This window comes from Ailuropoda melanoleuca, chromosome 11 (assembly GCF_002007445.2).
Source record: "Ailuropoda melanoleuca isolate Jingjing chromosome 11, ASM200744v2, whole genome shotgun sequence".
In the NCBI taxonomy this organism is placed as follows: domain Eukaryota; kingdom Metazoa; phylum Chordata; class Mammalia; order Carnivora; family Ursidae; genus Ailuropoda; species Ailuropoda melanoleuca.
In genome coordinates, this window is record NC_048228.1 from 4,182,335 (window position 1) to 4,201,834 (window position 19,500).

The window sequence follows — 19,500 nt, forward strand, 5'->3', positions numbered from 1 at the left end:
GTGGGTCCTGGAACCAGAAGCCGTCAAGAATGGAAGAATAAATAGAAGAAGGGTTTCTTCCCCGTTTATCCGAAATGCAGGTAGAGATTCCACAAGTGATTTCACTGTTACTAAAAATATCACAGGACCCCCGGTGCATGCTGACCAGAATCAGCTCTGAGCCCAGGGCGGACTCCAGGGAAAGACAGCTGCAGCTGGGTGACCTTTTGATGCCAGACACCCTACAGTGCTGCACCCCCAGACCATCTGTATCACCTGTGATACGGAAGCCAGCACCTGGTGGGGACATGCCTTATTGTCTGTGTCCCTGCCCAATTCAGAACCTGGCAGATAGTGCTCAGGAAACGGTTGTGTTGAATGAATGAATGAACGAACGAACGAACGAGTGAACTAATGAAAGACCACCCATTACGGATCACATGCAACCCAAGGAAGCCAGTCCACTAGTAAGCTGTAGGGCCCATATCTGGGTAACAGTCTGGTTCATAATCAGTCACAGCTGAGGCTGGGGAAGGCATGCTTGTTCAATCCAGAGCCAGGTGAGCTAGGTGACTGGTCAGGAACAAAACTGATGCTGACAATTACCTTGCTATGTCTGCTGGAGAGTGACACTTAACAAGGCAGCCTCCTCACAAAAACAGACACACAGACCAATAGAACAGAATAGAGAACCCAGAAATGGACCCTCAACTCTATGGTCAACTAACCTTCGACAAAGCAGGAAAGAATAGCCAATGGAAAAAAGACAGTCTCTTCAACAAATACTGTTGGGAAAATTGGACAGCCACATGCAGAAAAATGAAACTGGACCGTTTCCTTACACCATCCACAAAAATAAACTCAAAATGGATGAACGACCTAAATGTGAGTCAGGAATCCATTAAAATCCTAGAGGAGAACACAGGCAGTAACCTCTTTGACCTTGGCTGCAGCAACTTCTGGCTAGACACGTCCCCAGAGACAAGGGAAACAAAAGCAAAAATGAACTACTGGGACTTCATCAAGATAAAAAGCTTTCACTCAGCAAAGGAAACAGTCAACAAAACCAAGGCAACCCACGGAATGGGAGAAGATGCTTGCAAATGACATATCAGATAAAGGGCTAGTATCCAAAATCCATAAAGACCTTACCAAACTCAGCACCCAAGAAATAATCCACTCAAGAAACGGGCAGAAGACACGAACAGACATTTCTCCAAAGAAGACATAGAAATGGCCAACAGACACATGAAAAAATGCTCAACATCACTTGGCATCAGGGAAATACAGAGCAAAACCACAATGAGATACCACCTCACACCAGTCAGAATGGCCGACAAGTCAGGAAACGACAGATGTTGGCAAGGATGTGGAGAAAGGGGATCCCTCTTACACTGCTGGTGGGAATGCAAACTGGTGCAGCCACTCTGGAAAACAGTGTGGAGGTTCCTCAAAAAGTTGAAAATAGAGCTACCCTATGACCCAGCAATTACACTACTGGGTATTTACCCCAAAGATACAGATACAGTGATCCGAAGGGGCACCTGCNGAAGGGAGGCAGGTGGGGGGATGGGGTAACTGGGGGATGGGCATTCAGGAGGGCACGTGATGGAATGAGCACTGGGTGTTATATACAACTGATGAAACACTGACCTCTGCCTCTGAAACTAATAAAACACTCTACATTAATTTAAATTAAAAAAATAAGAAATGGCCTCCTCCCGACCCCAACAGCTAGCATACAAATCTGAGCTGGGACAGGGGAGAGAACCGTGATTAGCTGCAAACCTCACCAAAAAACAGAAAAAAAAAATCACCATTTTATGGCAAAGGCCATTTATGGACTGAATTCACAGACTTCCAGTGTCCAGATAAGGGGGCAGGCCTGGTCATACCACGTGTGTCTATTATGAGATTGTGCCCCAAATCGGGGATTTATCCCAGGTACCGGGAACAGTGACTGACATGGGCAGCGGGAACTAGGATGGGGAGCAATCCCACACTCTGCTGCACGTGGAGGCCTGGGAAGAGTTCGGGGTCTGGTCCACGGGGCGTGGTCAAAGCAGCAGGAAGGAAGGATCTCCATACTTCCATTAATCTGTACCTCGCAGGGAGGGCATGGCCTGTTCAACGGGAAGTGACAAGGTAGACTCTAGGGTTCACTACATGGAAAATCTCTGTCCAGAACTCAAGTGTTTGGCCTTGAATCAGGGAGGTCTCCTTGGGGACGCCTGGGTGACTCAGTTAAGCATCTGACTCTTGATTTCGGCTCAGGTCATGATCCCAGGGTCATGAAATTGAGCCGTGTGTCGGGCTCTGTGCTGGGCATGGAGCCTGCTTGGAATTCTCTCGCTCCCTCTGCTCCTTCCCCCAAAAAAAGAAAGAAAAGGGGGTGTCCTGGTGCCTTCAGAGCTGGAAGCAGCGGTCCCCTTGGGTCCCGCATGTCAGGTGACATCTGGTGTCTACTTAGAGGGAAGAGAGCTGCTGTAAAGTCGAGATTATAATAAGATGTTGACTTCAAACTGTCTTCTCCCTCTTCGTGGTAGGGAGAGGAACCACCCAGGACACGTTGCTGCGTGGTTATGAGACGCTCCTGTCACCCGTGGCTGGGAGAAAACCATGAGGTCATGTGGCCCGTGTGGAAACAAGATAATGAAAAATCTCATCCCATCCTGACACATTTGTAAGGACCGTTACCGCAAAACACAGTACCGAGAGCGGTAGACACAATACGTTACAATCCATGTGTCCACGGAGAAAAGTAAATTCTATTAAAAACAAACAGCCCCCCTCCTGCAGAAAGCCCCCTGCCCAGTTTGTAACTGGTCTCCCGCTAACTGTGCTACTGGGCCCACTGTCTGGCCAGAGCAGATGAAGCTGCCAGCCCTCCTCGACACTGAAGTCCCCACCTCCTGCTCCCTTTTCCACACTTAAATCTGAAACATCGAGTACCCGAGCCTTCCAAAATGTGCCTCTTACCAGGGTCCCGCTGGAAACCATGTCAATTTCTCCCCATTCAGGCACAATGGGGGCTGCCCGTGATGGGAACATCACTGCGGCAAATTACAGTCTGTCGTGAGCTGTCCTCATTACCCAGGATTCGCCATTTAAAAAATGACAACAAAATTGTAGATCTGCTGTCCTTGGACGCCGCATCCATTTCAGGAATTATGGGAAGGAAGAAAATGAGACCTGCTCGGCCACGAACACAGATAAACAGCGGGCACCGGAGATATTTTTGAATCTAACATTTAACTGCTCATAGGTTTTTTAAGTATCGACAACATGTTGGCTGGCTTAAAAATAGAGGCTTAAATTTATTCTCCCAGGTCCGACTGGCTGCCTGGGTCACGCTTGCCTACAAACCCGGAGCGGCAGTTAGCAGCTCAGAGCCGCGCGCCTCCACTGCCCACGCTGTGGGCGGCGACTTGAGATGCCCCCGTTTCCATATTTAGTCCCAGCTGACGGAGTGTGGGTGCCAGGCTCCTATATTAAGAAAACAATAGTAAGTTCATCCTATTTTAACAAACCCACCCCTCAGCAATGGCAACGGGTTATTCTGAGAGCCAGCTGAGTGACAGCCTCCCCAGTCAGTCTGGCGTCTCCCTCCCAGGTTCCAGATGTAGCCATGGGCATCTCTGTGAAAAGCAACCAAGGGCGGGGGAATATTAGGTAAGGTAGTTAGTAAGGATTATTTTTGGCAATTAATACACAGGGTCGTAGAGATGATGGGTTTCTAACGTCAAAATAGCAACAGCTGGAACTGTGGCAGAGGCCTCGGGCACAGCTGGGCTGGGGCTCCCAGGTGCCTGGGAGCTGGGGAAAGGGGCTGCCCGGCCGTGCTTCAGCCCTCACGTTCCGTGTCAGATCACAACTGGACGTGGTTCCTGCTGTTTGAGAATCGATGCTTCCCTCTTCCAAACGAGGCAGCAGGGAGAGTAGGGCAGGCGGATTCCTGTCCCAAATGCCAGGGAGATTAGGGGTCAGGTGGCGGTGCCACACTCAGGCCCTCCCCGCTGCCCACTCTGGGAAGGGCAGGCCGAGGCCTGGAGTCCCCGCAGGGCTGGGTCCTGTCTCTGAAGGCCAAGAACCGTTCCAGTGGGTGTCAGCTTCCTCAAAGGAAAGACTCAAGTCATATTTAAGAATTCCATGCTCGTGATACTAAACAGGAAAGACACCGTTAGGGGACAATCAGTGGCCCTAATGATGCAGCTAAATAGGAAATAAAAGTTAATTAATCTGACATCAAAGACAAAAGATCCCAGGATATCCGTAGAGAAGGACATTCTGCTGCTATACAGTGGACTGGGTTTCTCAGGCTAAACACACCGCATTTGTGGATGAAGAGGAGGACTGCTGGCCAGCCACCTATGTCCCCGGCTGGAGGAGGCCACCGAGAAGGCCAGTGGGTGGGAGGAAACCAGTTTGTGGACAGGCATCAGCCAGGTGGACAGACCCGGCAGCGCAGACCCCACCGCCAGCCCAGAGGGGCGGGAGCAGCTAGCCGGTCGTCCACAGCACCTGGGACTTCAGGGCGGTAACCAGACCCTGCCTCCAGCCCTGTGTCCTGGAGCCATCTGGGTGGATGTGAAGCTGCCCTCTGGGGCTTTAGCCACAGAGCAAGACATTTTCAAAACCAAAGATTCTTAGAAAGTGAGACGTGGGAGGAACGCTCAGCTGCATGATGAAGAGACTGGGGCCCAAGCCAGCATTTGCTTGCTCACCTCAGGACCCCCCTAGACCGTTCCTCAAAAGTCCGAAACGTGCCTCACTCATCTCTTTCCTCCCTCCTCCCCAACCAAGGACTTGGCGCACCGTCCGCCATGAAGCCGGGGCCCAGTTAAATGAGGCCACAGACCCGGAAAGGAGCATCTGCCCTTGTTCTGTATGTTATGTGAGATCAATTCCTCCCACAGGTGCAGAACACTGCTCATTCCCAACCGCCCCACAGAAACCAAGCGAACATGAGCATCTGGGCGGGAGGCCTCCTCCTGCACCTTGCCTCCCAGATGGGCTCTGCTTGGGCCACCAGCCTGCTCTCCGCCTGTGTACCACCTGCCTCCCTCCCGCCTCGGCCCGCCGGTTCTTCCTTCTGCCTTCTCCTTCAGGTCCTGGCCGAGCTGTGCAGTCCCCCAGCCTTAGGACCCCCGGCGGCCAAGCATGGCCCCTTGGCTGCTGGATGTTTCAAGGTGGGCGGTGTCTGTGTTGTGCTCTGCAGCGTCCCTGCGCCCCACAGCCCCGCACATGCTCCTTAGGTGGGGCTGACTCCGCGGCTATGCTGCAGCCCCCCTTCCCGCCCAGGCGCCCCTGCTTCCAGGTCATTCACTCGGCGCCTTGCATGTCTACTCGGCTCCAGGCCCCACTTTCAGTGCTGGGGATGCGGCAGTGAACACAGCACACCGAGTCCCCACCCCATGAGCCTGCGCTGTGGGTGGGGTGGGGAGCCACCAGGCAGGTGGCCGTTAGGGCGTGGTAAGCGCTTGGGCACACAGTGAGCAGGTCGGGGAGGGTGTCTACCTTACACAGGGTGCCAGTGAGCTGCAGAGAAAGGGGAGCAGCTGGACAGTGGTCTGGGCAGCAGTAACTCAGCAGAGGGAAGAAACGCAGCCCAGGAAGAGGGAGCAGCAGGGGCAGAGCCCGCAGCTGAAGTGCTCCAGGTGTCTTGGGAAGGCAAGAGACCAGAGCAAGGCAAGAGGGTGTGCAAGATAAAGGGGATCGGGGAGGCAGAGGGGAAGACCTTCCTGGAGGGCCTCGTAAGGACAGAGGCAGCACAAATAAAAAGATCTGATTTTGGGGGTGCCTGGGCAGCTCAGTCAGTTAAGTATCTGACTCTTGATTTCGGCTCAGGTCATATCTCAGGGTCGTGGGATCGAGCCCTGTGTGGGGCTCGCGCTGGACCTGGAGCCTACTTAACATTCTCTCCCCTCCCCCCACCTCCTCTCCCCCTCTCTAAAAAAAAAAAAGAAAGAAAGATCTGGCTTCTACTGGGAGTGAGACAGGAGCCACCACAGGGCCTGGAGCAGACTGGGTTCGACTGCACTTCTGCTCTAAAAGGGTGGCTGAGGATACAGTGCTGAGAAGAGATGATGGTTCAGGGGAGTCAGGAGGCCAGGCACGAGGCCATTTCAGTGGAAATGGGGACCGGGAGGGGAGAGTGGTGGCGGTGAGCGCTCACATTCTGATATGTTTGGAAGGGAGAGCCCAAAGGACTGGCTGATAGATGAGGTGCGGAGCCTGCAAGATTGACAGCTGAGTCCTGGGAGGTCACAGGAAGTCACGGGAGCTCAAAGGAGATCACGGGAATTCTGGCTAGACAGCCGAGGGGATGGCCTGGCCACCCCTACAGTGGGAGGGCTGGAAGAAGAGGGTCTGGGAAAGCCCATCAGCCATCCCAGGGGAAGTCCTGAGGACTCAGCTGGAGTCCAGGGAAAGGTTTGGCTGGAGCTGTAAACCGGGGAGCTGTGGGCCTAGGGCAGCATGATGCCAGATGAGTCCCAGAGGGAGGGACCTTGGGGAGCATGCATGAGGCCACAAGGCCACAGGCCTGGGAGGGGAGGGAAGAGGCCCAGGGAGGGAGGCTGAGAGGAGGGGCTGCACGAACTGTGAGCGCCAAGACCTGCTCTCGGGCTTTGGCAACGGCAGGCCAGAGGGCTCCTTGACAGGAGGGAAGTGTTGAGAGCAGGTTCCAGAGAGAAAGATGAGAAAGACAGGAAGACGGAGCACAGACAACTAAGCAAGGCACCAAGCTGAAAGGGGGAGTGGAGGCATTGTGGGGGATGCAGGTGGGCGGGGGTGGCTGCCCTGCCAGGAAAGAGATGACTGGCCTCCAGCTGGACTGAGACACCAAGGACACTGTGACAAGTGGAACCTGAGTAACTCTGACCGACGAAGGTTTTATGACGGTCACGATCCCATTATTCTTTTTCCAAAGCAAGTTACCTGCAGAGCTGGGAGCCTGTCAGGTCAGCAAGGTCACCCTGGAAATTGGGGGCCCTAGCACAGACCGTGAGAGTGCAATAGAGCTGGGGGCCCCCATGGATAAACTTATTTGCAGACTCACGACAGCACAGGACAGAGAACGACTCACCCCGGCCCCTTATTTTCTGAAACCGCAGCATTCTCTCCCAGGGCCAATCAACGCTCACGCTCCCCATGTTGTGCGTCCATTCACGGCTCTGACGTGATCCGCGGCTGGGTACAGCCACGGCTGAAACCAACCAGGTCCCCGGCCTCAGAAACAGAAGCAGAATCATTTCAGGTAATGGGTCAGTGACCACCCCACACTCCAGCCAAGTGCCAGGCAGGGTCAGGCAGACGGGCATGGGCTCCCCTGTGGGACGCGGCCGCTGCAGGATGCTGTAAAGCCAGGCTTGTCCTACAAGTACCCGTCAACTGGGGCCCAGTCTAGCAGCTTGATCTAAGGACACTGGAGCCCCACACCCAGCTTGATTTATTGCCTGTGATTCTAACCGAGAAAAACTGCTAAAGGCTCAGGACACAGCCACCCAGCAGCATCAACTCGAACCATTATTCCGAACGACGTCTTTCATTCTTTCAGCAGATACTCATCAAGTTCCTTCTATGTATAAAGTACTCTGCAAAGTAGTCAGGAAGGGAGGAAGCCAGGACAAGAAAGCTCGTCATCTCCAGGAAATGAACACTGGAGACTATCTCCACCATCTGAAGTTGCAGAAAGGCCGAAATGCATAAGAGAGGAACAAAAATGTGCAATGGGACACAAGGACAAAGGGAAGGTTGCTACTCCCTGGGGAGAGAGGGGCTCCCGGAGCGCCAGGGAGGAGACAGGATGAGGGCTGGGCATGCAAAATGGGCACGGGTGGAAGAACAGGATGAACGAAGATACAGAGGCAGAAAAGCAAGAGGCACGTTTAGGGAAAGAAAGTCTCGAGGGGAGTGATGAGGCTGGACGGCATGCCGCAGGCAGCAGGGACACCCATGGTTTGACAGCCGCAGGCGCCGCAGGCAGAGCTGTGCTTTGCCAAGACTGATGTGCTCCCTGGGGCAGGTGAGGGCGGGGCGAGGCCAGGGCATGGGGCCCCAGGGCTCGGCAACTGGGGGAGGGTGGGGAAGAGGGGAGGGCTCTGAGGGCCCAACATTCACAGGTCGGGTGGCTGTGAGGTGGGGCCAGGGTGAGGACGGTGCAGGGATATGGAACAGCAGGGGGCCAGGGGTCCCAAGACCAGGCCTGCTGCTGTCCCAGCCTTTCTCCTTCCCGGGGGTGGATCTGCTGTTCTTTTTCCGATTCCAGCACTCAAGTTATTTTTAATTTTTCTTTTTAGGAAACACAAGTTCCAAGTGACCCACTCTCTCCTCTGAGAACATCTTTAGCCAAACCCAACTTTGACAGAAAACGCTCTCCTTTCCGTATCTGTAAGTTCTGGATAGTTTAGAAGTCCAGACTTGTCTCTCTCTCTGACCAAGGCTTATTTAGAGGACTGTCTTAACTTCCAGGTGGTTACGTTCTTGTTGTGCAAGCTGAGGCTTCACAGGTCCCACGCTGAGGAATCCACAATTAAGATGTGCTTTGCGGTCACGTAAATGATATTTTAACAACGCCCCCCTGGATGTGAGAAAAAAGCATGTGTTCTCCATGTTCCCTCTGCGTCTATAATAAAACTAGGAAACTAAGTAAAAATTACAGTTGACCTTTGGAACATGGTGGGGTTAGGGGGCGCCGACCCCCCTCACAAACCCACCTGTAACTTTGGACTCCCCCCAGAACTAAGTACTAAGAGTGAACCGCAGAGAGGATGCCCCCCCATAACAGGAACCATGGATTAACACGTCCTGTGCTCGTGCTGTGTATTGCAAGCTGTGTTCTCATGATAAAGTCAGCTGAGAGAAGGAAAATCAGAAGGAAGAGAAAATACGCATACAGACTGTCCTGTCTTTGTTGGGAAAAAAAAAAATCCAGATACAGGTGGACCTGCGCAGTTCAAACCCGCGCTGCTCAAGGGCCTGTCGTTTATAACCACCACCAACCTTTATTAAGTATTTCCTATGCGCTGGTTGTTTGCCCTGTATTATCCCATTTAATCCCCCCAAGAACCCCCATACAGACAGGGAGGCTGTAAATCCTGGGGGGGCGTAAATTAGGACAGCCACACAATTCCAGGGGGTGTCATCCGTTCAACAGAAGTGATGAGAAGAACAGCCAAGTGGAGAAATGAAGAGAACGATCAGGTCCACGGGGCCACTGTCCCAGTGAAGATGCCGAGACCACTTGAGTGGGATAGAACAAATCTATCGGTTGCCACTTGGATAAGGTCACAGAGGCCACAGGGCCGGGCAAGGCACAAGGAGAAAAGATGAAGAGGGAGGAGAAGGTCCAGGACTGACATGGGGGAGCAAGTACACCAAGGCCTCAGGTGACAGGGGCAATCTGAGATTCAGGAGGCCCCCTGGAAGCCCTCACTGTTGGTGTGCGTCGCCTTGGAAGGGTGTGAACATGCAGGTGCCTGGGGCTCCCCGGACTTACTGCGGGCTCCTTGGGGTGGGGCCTGGCCTCTGTGTCCACACCGGGCACTCTGGCAACAGCATGGATTTGGTGTGGGGGGCGGGCATGAACCCAGGATGGGACTTGGAGGGGGCGGGTGTCCAGTGCTCCTGAGAGGTTGGGGGAAAGGGGTGAGAGGGCACAGTTACTGGGTGTGGGACAAAAGCCCTCTCGCTGGGAGTTTCTGAGACCCTTGAATCATGAGAACCCCCAGGGCACTCGTGGCTCAAAATCCAGGTCCCCATGTTGGGGCCCCAGACACCCTCCCAGAGAAGGTCCAGGAATCTGTGTTCCTAACAGGCACCAAGATGACTGCTGAGGGACAGACAAGTTTAGGAAACTGGGTCAGCCCCAGTTCACCGCCACATCCCTGCCTTCTCATCTTGGAGCAGAGACAGTTTTTACCAAGAACCAGATGTGATCGTGAACACGGAGCCCTACCACAGACAACCCCACGTCCGTTCCTTTGATGCTCTAAAGATCCGGGACAGGCACTGGAGAGGTGACCAGAACCACCCAGGTCAGCCCTGGGACGAGGACCCTGCAGGTTCACCTCTCACGGAAGCTCTGGAAGGTGGGCACTGCGCTGGGGAGGCCAGATGGTTGGGGCTGACCATCCAGAACAGAGCTGTCTCTGCTCCTGACACCCTTCCCTGACTCAGAGTCTGTAAACTTCCTTCCTTTCCCAGTTTTTGGGGTCTTCCACAGGGTAATTAACAGGACAACGATAACTGACGTAAGAACAAGATTCTCTCTCCTCCAGCTTTTAAGTAGTCAGCATGAAACAGGGCGCTGGCTGCTCACTTAAGGACGTCTGGGAATAGTGGGGAACATTGCGAATAGTGTTTCAAGGCAGGAAACACACTCCGGGTCCTTATCCCAGTGCAGTTCACTGCTCCCAGCTGTGTCCCCTTTCCCAGGGCCGCACGTTTACAGCAGTTGTTGGTAACCCAGGTGGACCCGTCCATCAGAATCATCGGGGCTGCAACACGGGGCCTCCCCACGGCATCTGGTCCAACTGGCGGGGCCTGGGCATCTGCATTTTTGAGTGCCCTGATGATCCCAGTGGGCAGCAAGGATGGGATCACTATCCACAACCTCTCGGGAAAGTGGACAGATGGACACCGGAGGAAGGATGAGCTGGCCACTGGGGCAGACACCCAGGGCGAGAAGAGTGTCCAAAGGCCAAATGGAGGGCTGACTCTACGGAAAAGGAGGAACGGAGAGACAGTGCCAGAGGGAGGCACCCCCAGGTGGAGGAAGCTTCAGACAGCCAGCCGTGGCCAGAGCTGCAGGGATCAGTTCAAGCACATGCAGCAGGGACTCACCTCAGAACAGTGGCTCCCCAGCATGGTCCCCAGACCTATGGACACTTGGGGTGCTCCAAACCCCTGGGGGCGGGGCACCGCCATCCTAAGCAGTGACTCCGGGGGAAGGTTTGTGAAGCCCGGCATGGGTGTGGGGGGGGTGACATCACAAATGACAGAAGCCCAGAAACTGCAGACCACTCAATTTAATGTTATTCGGGAAAGCAGCAGGAAGACTGTGGATGGGCCCGGGGCTGAGGCTAGAGAGAGCAGCTAGGCACAGGGAAGTGGGACAGGGGAGGTGTGGCCAGAGAGCAGAGGGAGAGAATCCAGACTCCCGCATTTCTGCACGGGAACCTTGGAGGCCAGAAGGGGGCGCGCCAATGCCTCCAAGCCCTGGGGAGAGAATGCCACACCCAGCCAGGAAATGCTTTACACAAGCAAGTCCAGGAAACTCCTAAGTTCCCCACAGACACTGCCCCCCAATTACTTCTCCCTCTCTTCTACAGCAGCTCCAGAGTTTGACCGACACGTCTAGCCAGCGAGACCCACCAGCAGACGAGGGCAATTGATGGGTGACGCTTCCTGGGAGCCCCCCCACCTTCCGGGCAGGAACGCTGTACCGCCCTGCGCTGCCCCACCACAGAAATGGGGCCACCCCTGTGACAGCAGACGGGCAGAGGGAGCCTGGGTCGCCAATACCAGCGAGCTTCCAGACGAGCCCTAGACTTGTTACAGCTGCCTCATCCCACAGGACACAACCATCGTCTGTCTGCTGGAAGCCACTGCGTGGGGCCTTCAGCACAGCAGCTGAGCCTTTCATCTGGCTGACATAACCTTTCTGAGTTAGCCACTGGAAAATGGAAGATCCGTGAAGGAGAGCAGTGCAGGGAACGAGCACTCCGGCTCGAAAGGGGCAGAGGGTAGCTCTCTCCAGGGAAGCGTGTGCCGAGAGGCTGTCTGGCAGGCATAACCGTACCGAGAGGCATTCCACAGAGGATGGGAGACTGGATGTTCAGAGCAGGTGGGAGACGCGGTGGGGAGACATGGTCACGGCGCTGGCTCCGCGCTCAGCGGCACTCACGCAGGCCGAGTCTGAGGCTGGCCAACAGGAGGCCAGGGGAGGCGGAGCCACAAACTGGGAGCACAGCTAGAGCAGCGGCCCCGGTGAAGCGAGGATGGGGCAGCTGCATTTTGTCAAAAGCCGTTTTGGACCACTTCCATAGAATATCTTGGTTTAAAATAATTAATTTAAAAGTTTTTTTAAAGTGCCAGAGAAACATCCAAGGCCACTGGAAGTTCAGAAGTGAAGAATTCACGGTGGAGACCCCTCCGCCTGCCCTGAGCGGGATGCCCGGCTACCCCCAGGGAGCCCCCCCAACCATCGCAGTCGGGCTGGGGGTGAGCAGCGACCCCCCCGCCAAGCCCACGTGGAACGGCCGACAAAGGGCCAGGCATGGAGCGTCCCAGAGGAAGAGAGCAGCAGAGAACATATTGGGAACCAAAGGCAAAAGGAGAACAAGGCCTTTAAGAAGACAAATCAAACAGACAAAACTAGCCCTACACCTTCTCACCAAATTACTAAAAACCGGTGTTTCATGATATAAATAAAATTCGGCTCAAAACACACCTGGGAAAACAGACATACCTACAAACAAAAACAATGAAAGTCGTTTTTCGATTTCAGGCAATATTTTTTATTACTACTATCAGTCATTTTAGTTGCTGCCACTTTACCGAATTCTTTAATGGTCTGAGTTATCTTTATCGCGGAATCTCTTGTGTCACCAGGTATGTTTCTGTGCCATAAAGATGAACGGCTTTCCTTCTTTTCTGCCAATTCCAGTACCTCTGAGTTTCCGTCTGGTTTAGGGCAGTGGAACAAATCCCCAAAGCAATGTTAATGCAGTGAGAGCGCGGCCCCTTGCCTCAGTCCTGACCTTGGGGACAGTCCTCAGAGCTCCCCTTTGAGGAAGATGCTCACTTTAGGGCTCAGATACCCGTTTTTTGTCATGTTCGGGAAGGACCATCAATTCCTATTCTGGTACAGAATTACTGAATAAAAGTCAAATTAGTGTCCATCTCCACTCACGATTTTCTCCTGTGCTGGGCAGCTACTAAATTACAGGTTAGAGAAGACTTTGACTGAAATGAGTTTAGACACCACTCTTACTGACAGCATTCTCTCCAGGAAAACGCTGTAAAATCACAGTTCTTTGCGGGTGTTTTCAGCACAACATCTATTTTGTTCACTTGCTCCTGGTGAGTTACTAGGCGCTGTTTACAGATGATTACGTTTGGGGAAAATATAAGGCACTTTTTTTTTTTAACTTGTGGGCACAAAACCTCTACTAAAATAGACATCAAATACCGCAAAGCCGTCATAAACATTGCTTAAATGTACTTCTTAAAGAAAAGTGCCTGCCTCAAATGCCACAGTTCAGGCTCTGTAAATGAGCATGGATTCTAGGTTTGCAACAATTCCCTCCCTCACACCATCCAGCACGTGCAGACAGGAGACTGGGCTTGTCAACAAAGAGACAGCGAAGGGTGGAGATGCCAGCTCTCCTGAACTTCCAACATGTGGACGAGATAAGCAAAAATTCTAGCGCAGAGTTTCAAATTTCAGGGGGAATGGAATTCAATAAGGCTGAAAGACAATTCTCAGCAGTTATGGGGCCTGGGCTCCAGATGGGGAGCTCAAAAGCGGGGCTGCCTCCCATTTCCAGGAGGCAGGCAAGGGCTGGTGAAGAAGAGGAGACAAGCAGCTTATGGGACCATGGCTGTCCTCGGGGTACAAAGATGCTCTGACTGCCACCACATTCACGGGCCTGGGCATGCGTTTTTCATGAAGCAGACCTTCTCTTGGGCAGGATCTATGTTAATCAGATCTAAGGGCACTGCAGTCAATATTTAGTTGAAAGAGGAAAACAATCATGAAATTAAAACAAAACAAAACAAAAAACACCAAAAAGAATTAGCTAAAAAAAAAAAAAGAAACAAACAAACTCTAAAAATAGATCCCAAATCAGGGGCCACTCTCTGACTCTGACAGGGCCCAGGGCCCGTTATCCCATACTCCTCAACCTGAACGTGATCTGTGCCTCTCGCTCATGGAACGAGTTTCTTTTTTTTTTATTTTTTTATTTTTTATTTTTTTAAAAGATTTATTTATTTATTTGACAGAGAGAGACAGCCAGCGAGAGAGGGAACACAAGCAGGGGGAGTGGGAGAGGAAGAAGCAGGCTTCCTGTGGAGGAGCCTGATGTGGGGGCTCGATCCCATAACGCCAGGATCACGCCCTGAGCCGAAGGCAGACGCTTAACCGCTGTGCCACCCAGGCGCCCCATGGAACGAGTTTCTGTAAAGCACTTCTTTGACACTGTGTGAGGCCCCGGAGCCAACACAAAGAACAAGATCAAGCTTTGCCCCGAGGCCTCCCTGGTAGAAATATCAACATAAACCTGCACAGAGTGGTACCATTTGAGCTGGGTTTTGAAGGATGAATAGGAGTTTTCTAAGAGGAAAAGAAAAGAAAGCTTGGTACTCCTGGCATTGGAGATGAGAGCACAAATGAATGGCACTGTACCCATGCTTACTGTTTCCCCTAAATTGCAAAAAAATAACCATCCCTCATTAAAGTAAAAAGCATCCCTCTATGAGCCTGGAGCTAAGTCCCCCTATGTCCCACCGTATTTCCCGAGCCAGGAACTTTAAGGCCTATGTTGTTTAAGGTGGAATCTGACCAAAGGAAGAAATAAACGAGAACATCAGAGGCAAAAACATGCTTCAGCAGCCCCTTTGTTAGTGGGTCACACCGTTACTCCCTGGTGACATCACTGTTCCCGAAAGGCCCTGACCCAACCCGCGGCCACTACACACCTCATGGTTCTAAGCTCCCAGGGTCGCGTGTGACCCTCCATCAGGACAGTCATCCGTCCGACTTTCGTTTCCAATTTTAAAAACCGGCACCCACTGTATTTCAGTAATATATCATGCAGTCTCTTGAAAGTTTAAACTTTCACTTCATTAAACACCGGAGCCTAAACTGGGTCAGACGGCAGCCTGGCTGCTGGGGAGACGAGCGGGCACGAGCGAGCGGCCGCAGCTGACTTCTTACCTCCGTGCACAAAGCCGTGCAGGGTGCAGTCGGAAGGCCCCACCAGGTGGATCAAGCTGGACTGGCTGTAGCTGACCGTGTTTGGCTCTGGAATTGCAAAGGAGAGAGGTTAGGCCGTGGGGCAGATCGATGCCCACGACTGAGCGCCACGACATCTGCACGGCCGCCGACAGTGTCCGACTGCCGGCAGCTCAGGTGGGATTTCTCTGAGGAGAACTGTGGTCTCCACGCGCTCTGGTCTGTGACAGCAGAGGCTTTCAAGGGTTCATCGGCCACTCTGTTAGCGGGTCAGAATGCTCACCCCGGGGGACATAAGTGTGCCCAGCAAGGCCCATTCCCCAGACACAGGCAGCCAGTCAACACCTCACAGCTACACGCTCCCAGGGCTGCGGTGACCCTCCTCCATTCATCCTTCTCACTTTCATTCCCAATTTTGTAAACGATCGCAGACAGTGTTTCAGAAACTTACCATGCAACCTCTCAAGTGAGCACATTTGCACCGCACAGAACACAGTGGTAGGTGCAGACGCCACAGACTGATCCTCCCCGGACAGCGCCCCGGGATTCCTGGCAGCCCCCAGGCTCTGACGTGGACCAGGAAGACTCAGCACCCAGAGGCCTGCCAGCTTTTCTCTCCCGTTCACCACCCCAGCTCGCCACATCCCTGGGGGCCTCCCTCCCTCTGGAAGAGGCTACACTTAAACAAACACATGAAATAAAACCCGCCCCCAGAAAGCACATAGGACACCTCGACACTGCCTCTTCTAACAGGTGCGGCCGATGCTCCCCTGGAGGTTCTTCTGAGCAGACCAGCCACTGCTTCCACCTTCCAGAGCCTTCTGGGCACAGCTGACACTCCTCTGTCTCCTGCCTGGACAGCTGGTGCTAGGAGGGGGTGGTCACTCCTAACCCAGCAAGGCCAAGCTGTTGAGGAAGCCAGCCCACAGGGCCACTGATGACGGGGCCACAGCGTAGATGGAGAAAGGTCCCTTCTACACTGGGCTGCGGACAGGACAGGCCATGCCAACAGTCATGCTGCCCTGCAGACAAGAGCTGGTGGCACGAGGGTGTCCCCTAAGCATCAGCATCACCTCCAGACCCTGCCCAATGCTCCTCCACATGGAATTTCAAACCATGTGGTTGCCTGAAGGGATCACGAGGCAGGGGAACTGCAGCCCAGGTAAACGGAGACCATCAAGTATTTAAATCCAAACTCATTTTGTCCTTGTCCTCGAGCCTTGCAGCTTAGAGTGATCTAGACTTGAGTTGGTGCGCTTGTGTGAAGTGCCATCTGTGGCACTCGAGAGGCCATCGTGAGATGCTCCGGGCAGGGTCCTCTGCTGCACAGGGAGCTGTGAAGTGGCCCCTACTATGGAGAGAGGGCTCTCATTCTCATGGGCAGCCGGCTCTCACCTCGGGGCCCGGCAACTGGGAGGCTCCCTCCGCCTGCTTTCCTGGCTCACCATGTGCTGTGAGAGGCAGGTGCCGGCTGCCAGGTGATGTCCCAGCTCCTGCCTCAGGAGATACTGGGCAGCCGTGGAGAGAAGGATTCCCACCTGTGAGGCCGCATTCTGGGGACCTGGCCATCCAGTCCACCCATCTGGATGTGGGTCAAATGGTCCTCGCAAGCGGTCCCTCCATGAGCTGGTGCACAAGGGCACTACCTGACACCAATCAACAGACCAATGGCTCCGAGCAAGGCGAGATGGGGGTAACAGCAAAAGCCTAGGAGGGGCACTCCAGGTGTCCCCTGGTGTCCACTAGGACTGCATTCGGGGCACATGGCCTGCGGCTTTGACTCAAGGAAGGAGCTGCTTCTCCCAGCTGCCCCATCAGTACAGGCCTCCCAGACCGCACGGGTGTCCAGAGCAACCTGGACTGTCCATCTGAGACCACTCTGGGCTCAGGGTAATGCAGCACATGCAGACACACCACACGGGATGGGAAGCTGGACTCTGCCCTCCCCAGTTTCTCATCTCACTCGGAAATGGAAAAGACGTACCCCCAAAAATCCCTTGCGCTGCTATGGAAGGTGTGGGGGATAGTTGCTGCTGATGAGGCCTCACCCGGCCAGGGCCATGCCTACAGCCGGCCTTGGGGGTTCAGACACCTGGACCCTGCCTGGGGACAGCTGCTGGGGCCACAAAGCACACTGATGAAGACCCCCTGTCATCACACCTGTCGGAGAGACTCCCCAGCCAGCGCTGGCCAGCCCGCAGCACCCCTGAGCTCAAAGCCTGTCTCCCTCAGGCCCCGTCTCTCTGCAGAGCATGCAGACAGAGGACAGAAAGGCCTCAAGTACCAAGGGACACACTCCACAGCCTTCGTTTGTGTCCCACTCGTAAGAGACACGGAAGTCACATCTACAGCACAAATGAAAACTAAGTTTCAAATCTGGCCCAATCTCAGAAACCACTTTGATCAGCTAACAGTTATGCAGGTGAGTCATGACGGAATTTTTTAAAGTTCAAACCACAGAAAATTGCACACAAAAATCTTTGTCATGTCCAGTATCTATTCAGACGACAAGGCATTTGAAATAACGATCACAACCTCGTCAAAGAGATGTCCCCACTGTCTTCCAGTAATGTTCAAAAGTTTCAATTAGGCCGTGTCTAATCATTTAATGTTCTTAAAACTTGAATTAATAAGCTTTTCAATAAATGAAAGTCCCACAATTTCAATGGGGAGAAACAACACAGCCACACAGCCGCCCCCCAGTCCTGCTTCCCTTGGCCATGAATTTGGCCCCCGCAGGGCTCTTTGACCATGGGCCTGAGTCTATCCTGCGTGTGTGTTTGGTTCACAGTCGCTCGTTGGGCACCTCTTGCCCTTGGTCATCCTCAGCGGCCTCTCCCGTTCCTTGTGCTCTGTAACTCAGCTGAAGCACCGTGATACGTAAAAAGGCCCTGCCAAGTGCAAGGTTGAGCCGCGGAGATTGGGGGCTGTCTGGTGCTGCTGCCGGTGCTGCCTTAATGAAGAGATAAGCTGGCCCCAGAACTGGGGCCCACCCAACGGGAAACCTGTTTTCTGAAGGTCAAGGGCACTATTTACAGTCCTCCGGGCTTAAAAGGTGGGACACACGGTCAACCTGAAGGTAAGCCTGTGGGGCCACAGCACCACAGGAAATGGCTGAAAGGAGTCAGAGAGGTCCTGTGAGCTTCTTTCTGCTCTGAGCAAGGTAGGTCAGGAAAGTCACAGCCAGCTTGGAAGCATAACAGAGTGAGTGGGGAGCCCAGAGACCTGGGGCACCAAAAGGTGGGAAAAGCCTACTGCTTCTGGGGATGGAGGGGGACAGAGATCAAAGCCCATCACAACTCAGCCCCTGAGTGTGTCCGCGAGAGAGCCGCAAGGAAGCCACCATCCAGCTGAGAGGGCTTGACAAGTGTGCCTGGGAAGGACGCTGGGTGTGACTGTCACAAGCAGCGGACAGGAAGCCAACAGATCAACGTCCACCCAGTTTAGGAGGGACAACTGGTCAAGCCCTAAATAACCTCTGATGTCCCCTGTCGTAGACGAGCAGACGCCCACTTCAGATGAGGCCGTGGAGGGTAGCGGACAAGAAGCCCCTTCCAGAGAGCAGATGGGGGCCAAGGAGCCCCCCACCCCGAGAGCAGCCCTCCCCTGCCAGCACGGCAGCTCCGGGAACCCATGAGCATGTTTGCCCCTCGTCTCTCGTCTCCTGTCCCACCTCCGTGTGGACACAGTGCCGGTGCAAGGGGACCATGGTTTTGGTCATCGGCCACTGGCCCACAAGGTCCTGCATCTAAACCCAACAAGAAACCAAACGCAATCCGAGATACTGCTCTCTGAGGTGAGTAGGACTGGGCAGCCCGTTCTCCTCGCCTTCTCCACGCACGGCTGGACACACCGCCCAGCCTTCTCTGCAGGCTGCCTCCCTGCCAAAGGGGCGAGTCAAGGGCTACCTGCTTTCAGGCCAAACCCCCAATCACTCCCCTTCTGAGGTTAGCCCGAAAGCTACCTGTTCAAGGCGTACAGCTACAAGTCCACCCCATCTGCAGGACACCCCTGATTAGGACACCCGGTTTGGGGTTTACGAGAGATAAACCTCCACTAAGACACTAGGATCTCGGATACCGTGACACTGGCTAACATGGTGCCTGATGTTGGGTCTCAACGTCCCGACACCATCCGGAACCTGAGCGAGGTTCCCAGGGCAGCAACGGGGGAGGTTTGACACGGCTGTAAACACACGGAAGTCCCCTTTACTGTGTTCCAGCCGAGGAAACGGAGGCAGACAGATTAAGTCCGCATGGAGACAGAGGTGGGACTCAGACCCGGGCAGCCCGACACGGGAAAACGTGTCCCTCACTGCCCTGCCTCTGCCTCCTCATGCCTCGCTCCCTCCCCAGAACAAATGCTGACGGGCACAGGATGATGGGGCCTAGTCAGATCCTGGGAGAGCAGATCCTCGCACGGGTGGCCGAGCATGGGCTGACCCCAGGGAGGTGGAGGCTGGGCCCAACCCAGCAACTGGAGCCGGGTTTCTTTGTAATCAACCCAGCAGCCCCCAAATGGCTCCAGATGGCCGCACAGTCCCTACATGGTCAAAGCTG

At 54.0% G+C, this 19,500-nt stretch overlaps 1 protein-coding gene and 1 long non-coding RNA gene across 6 annotated transcripts in view; one reads left to right on the top strand and one right to left on the bottom strand.

The window, feature by feature from the left end:
- Positions 1-19,500, bottom strand: part of ACOT7 (acyl-CoA thioesterase 7) — a 97,489-nt gene that overhangs the window by 33,101 nt on the left and 44,888 nt on the right. For 3 of the 5 annotated variants that reach the window (XM_011230594.3, XM_002923852.4, XM_034671144.1), the window contains exon 6: positions 14,924-15,010. In XM_011230594.3, the coding sequence (XP_011228896.1) occupies positions 14,924-15,010 (87 nt within the window). Of the gene's footprint in view, positions 1-12,436; positions 12,667-13,955; positions 14,321-14,923; positions 15,011-19,500 lie in introns of those variants that run through there. The other 2 variants (XM_034671143.1, XM_034671142.1) reach the window with 2 other exon arrangements.
- On the top strand, positions 6,657-12,098 carry LOC117804345. The gene is made up of 3 exons (XR_004628685.1): positions 6,657-7,237; positions 8,280-8,370; positions 11,313-12,098. It is a non-coding gene; the product is annotated as an uncharacterized LOC117804345 (long non-coding RNA).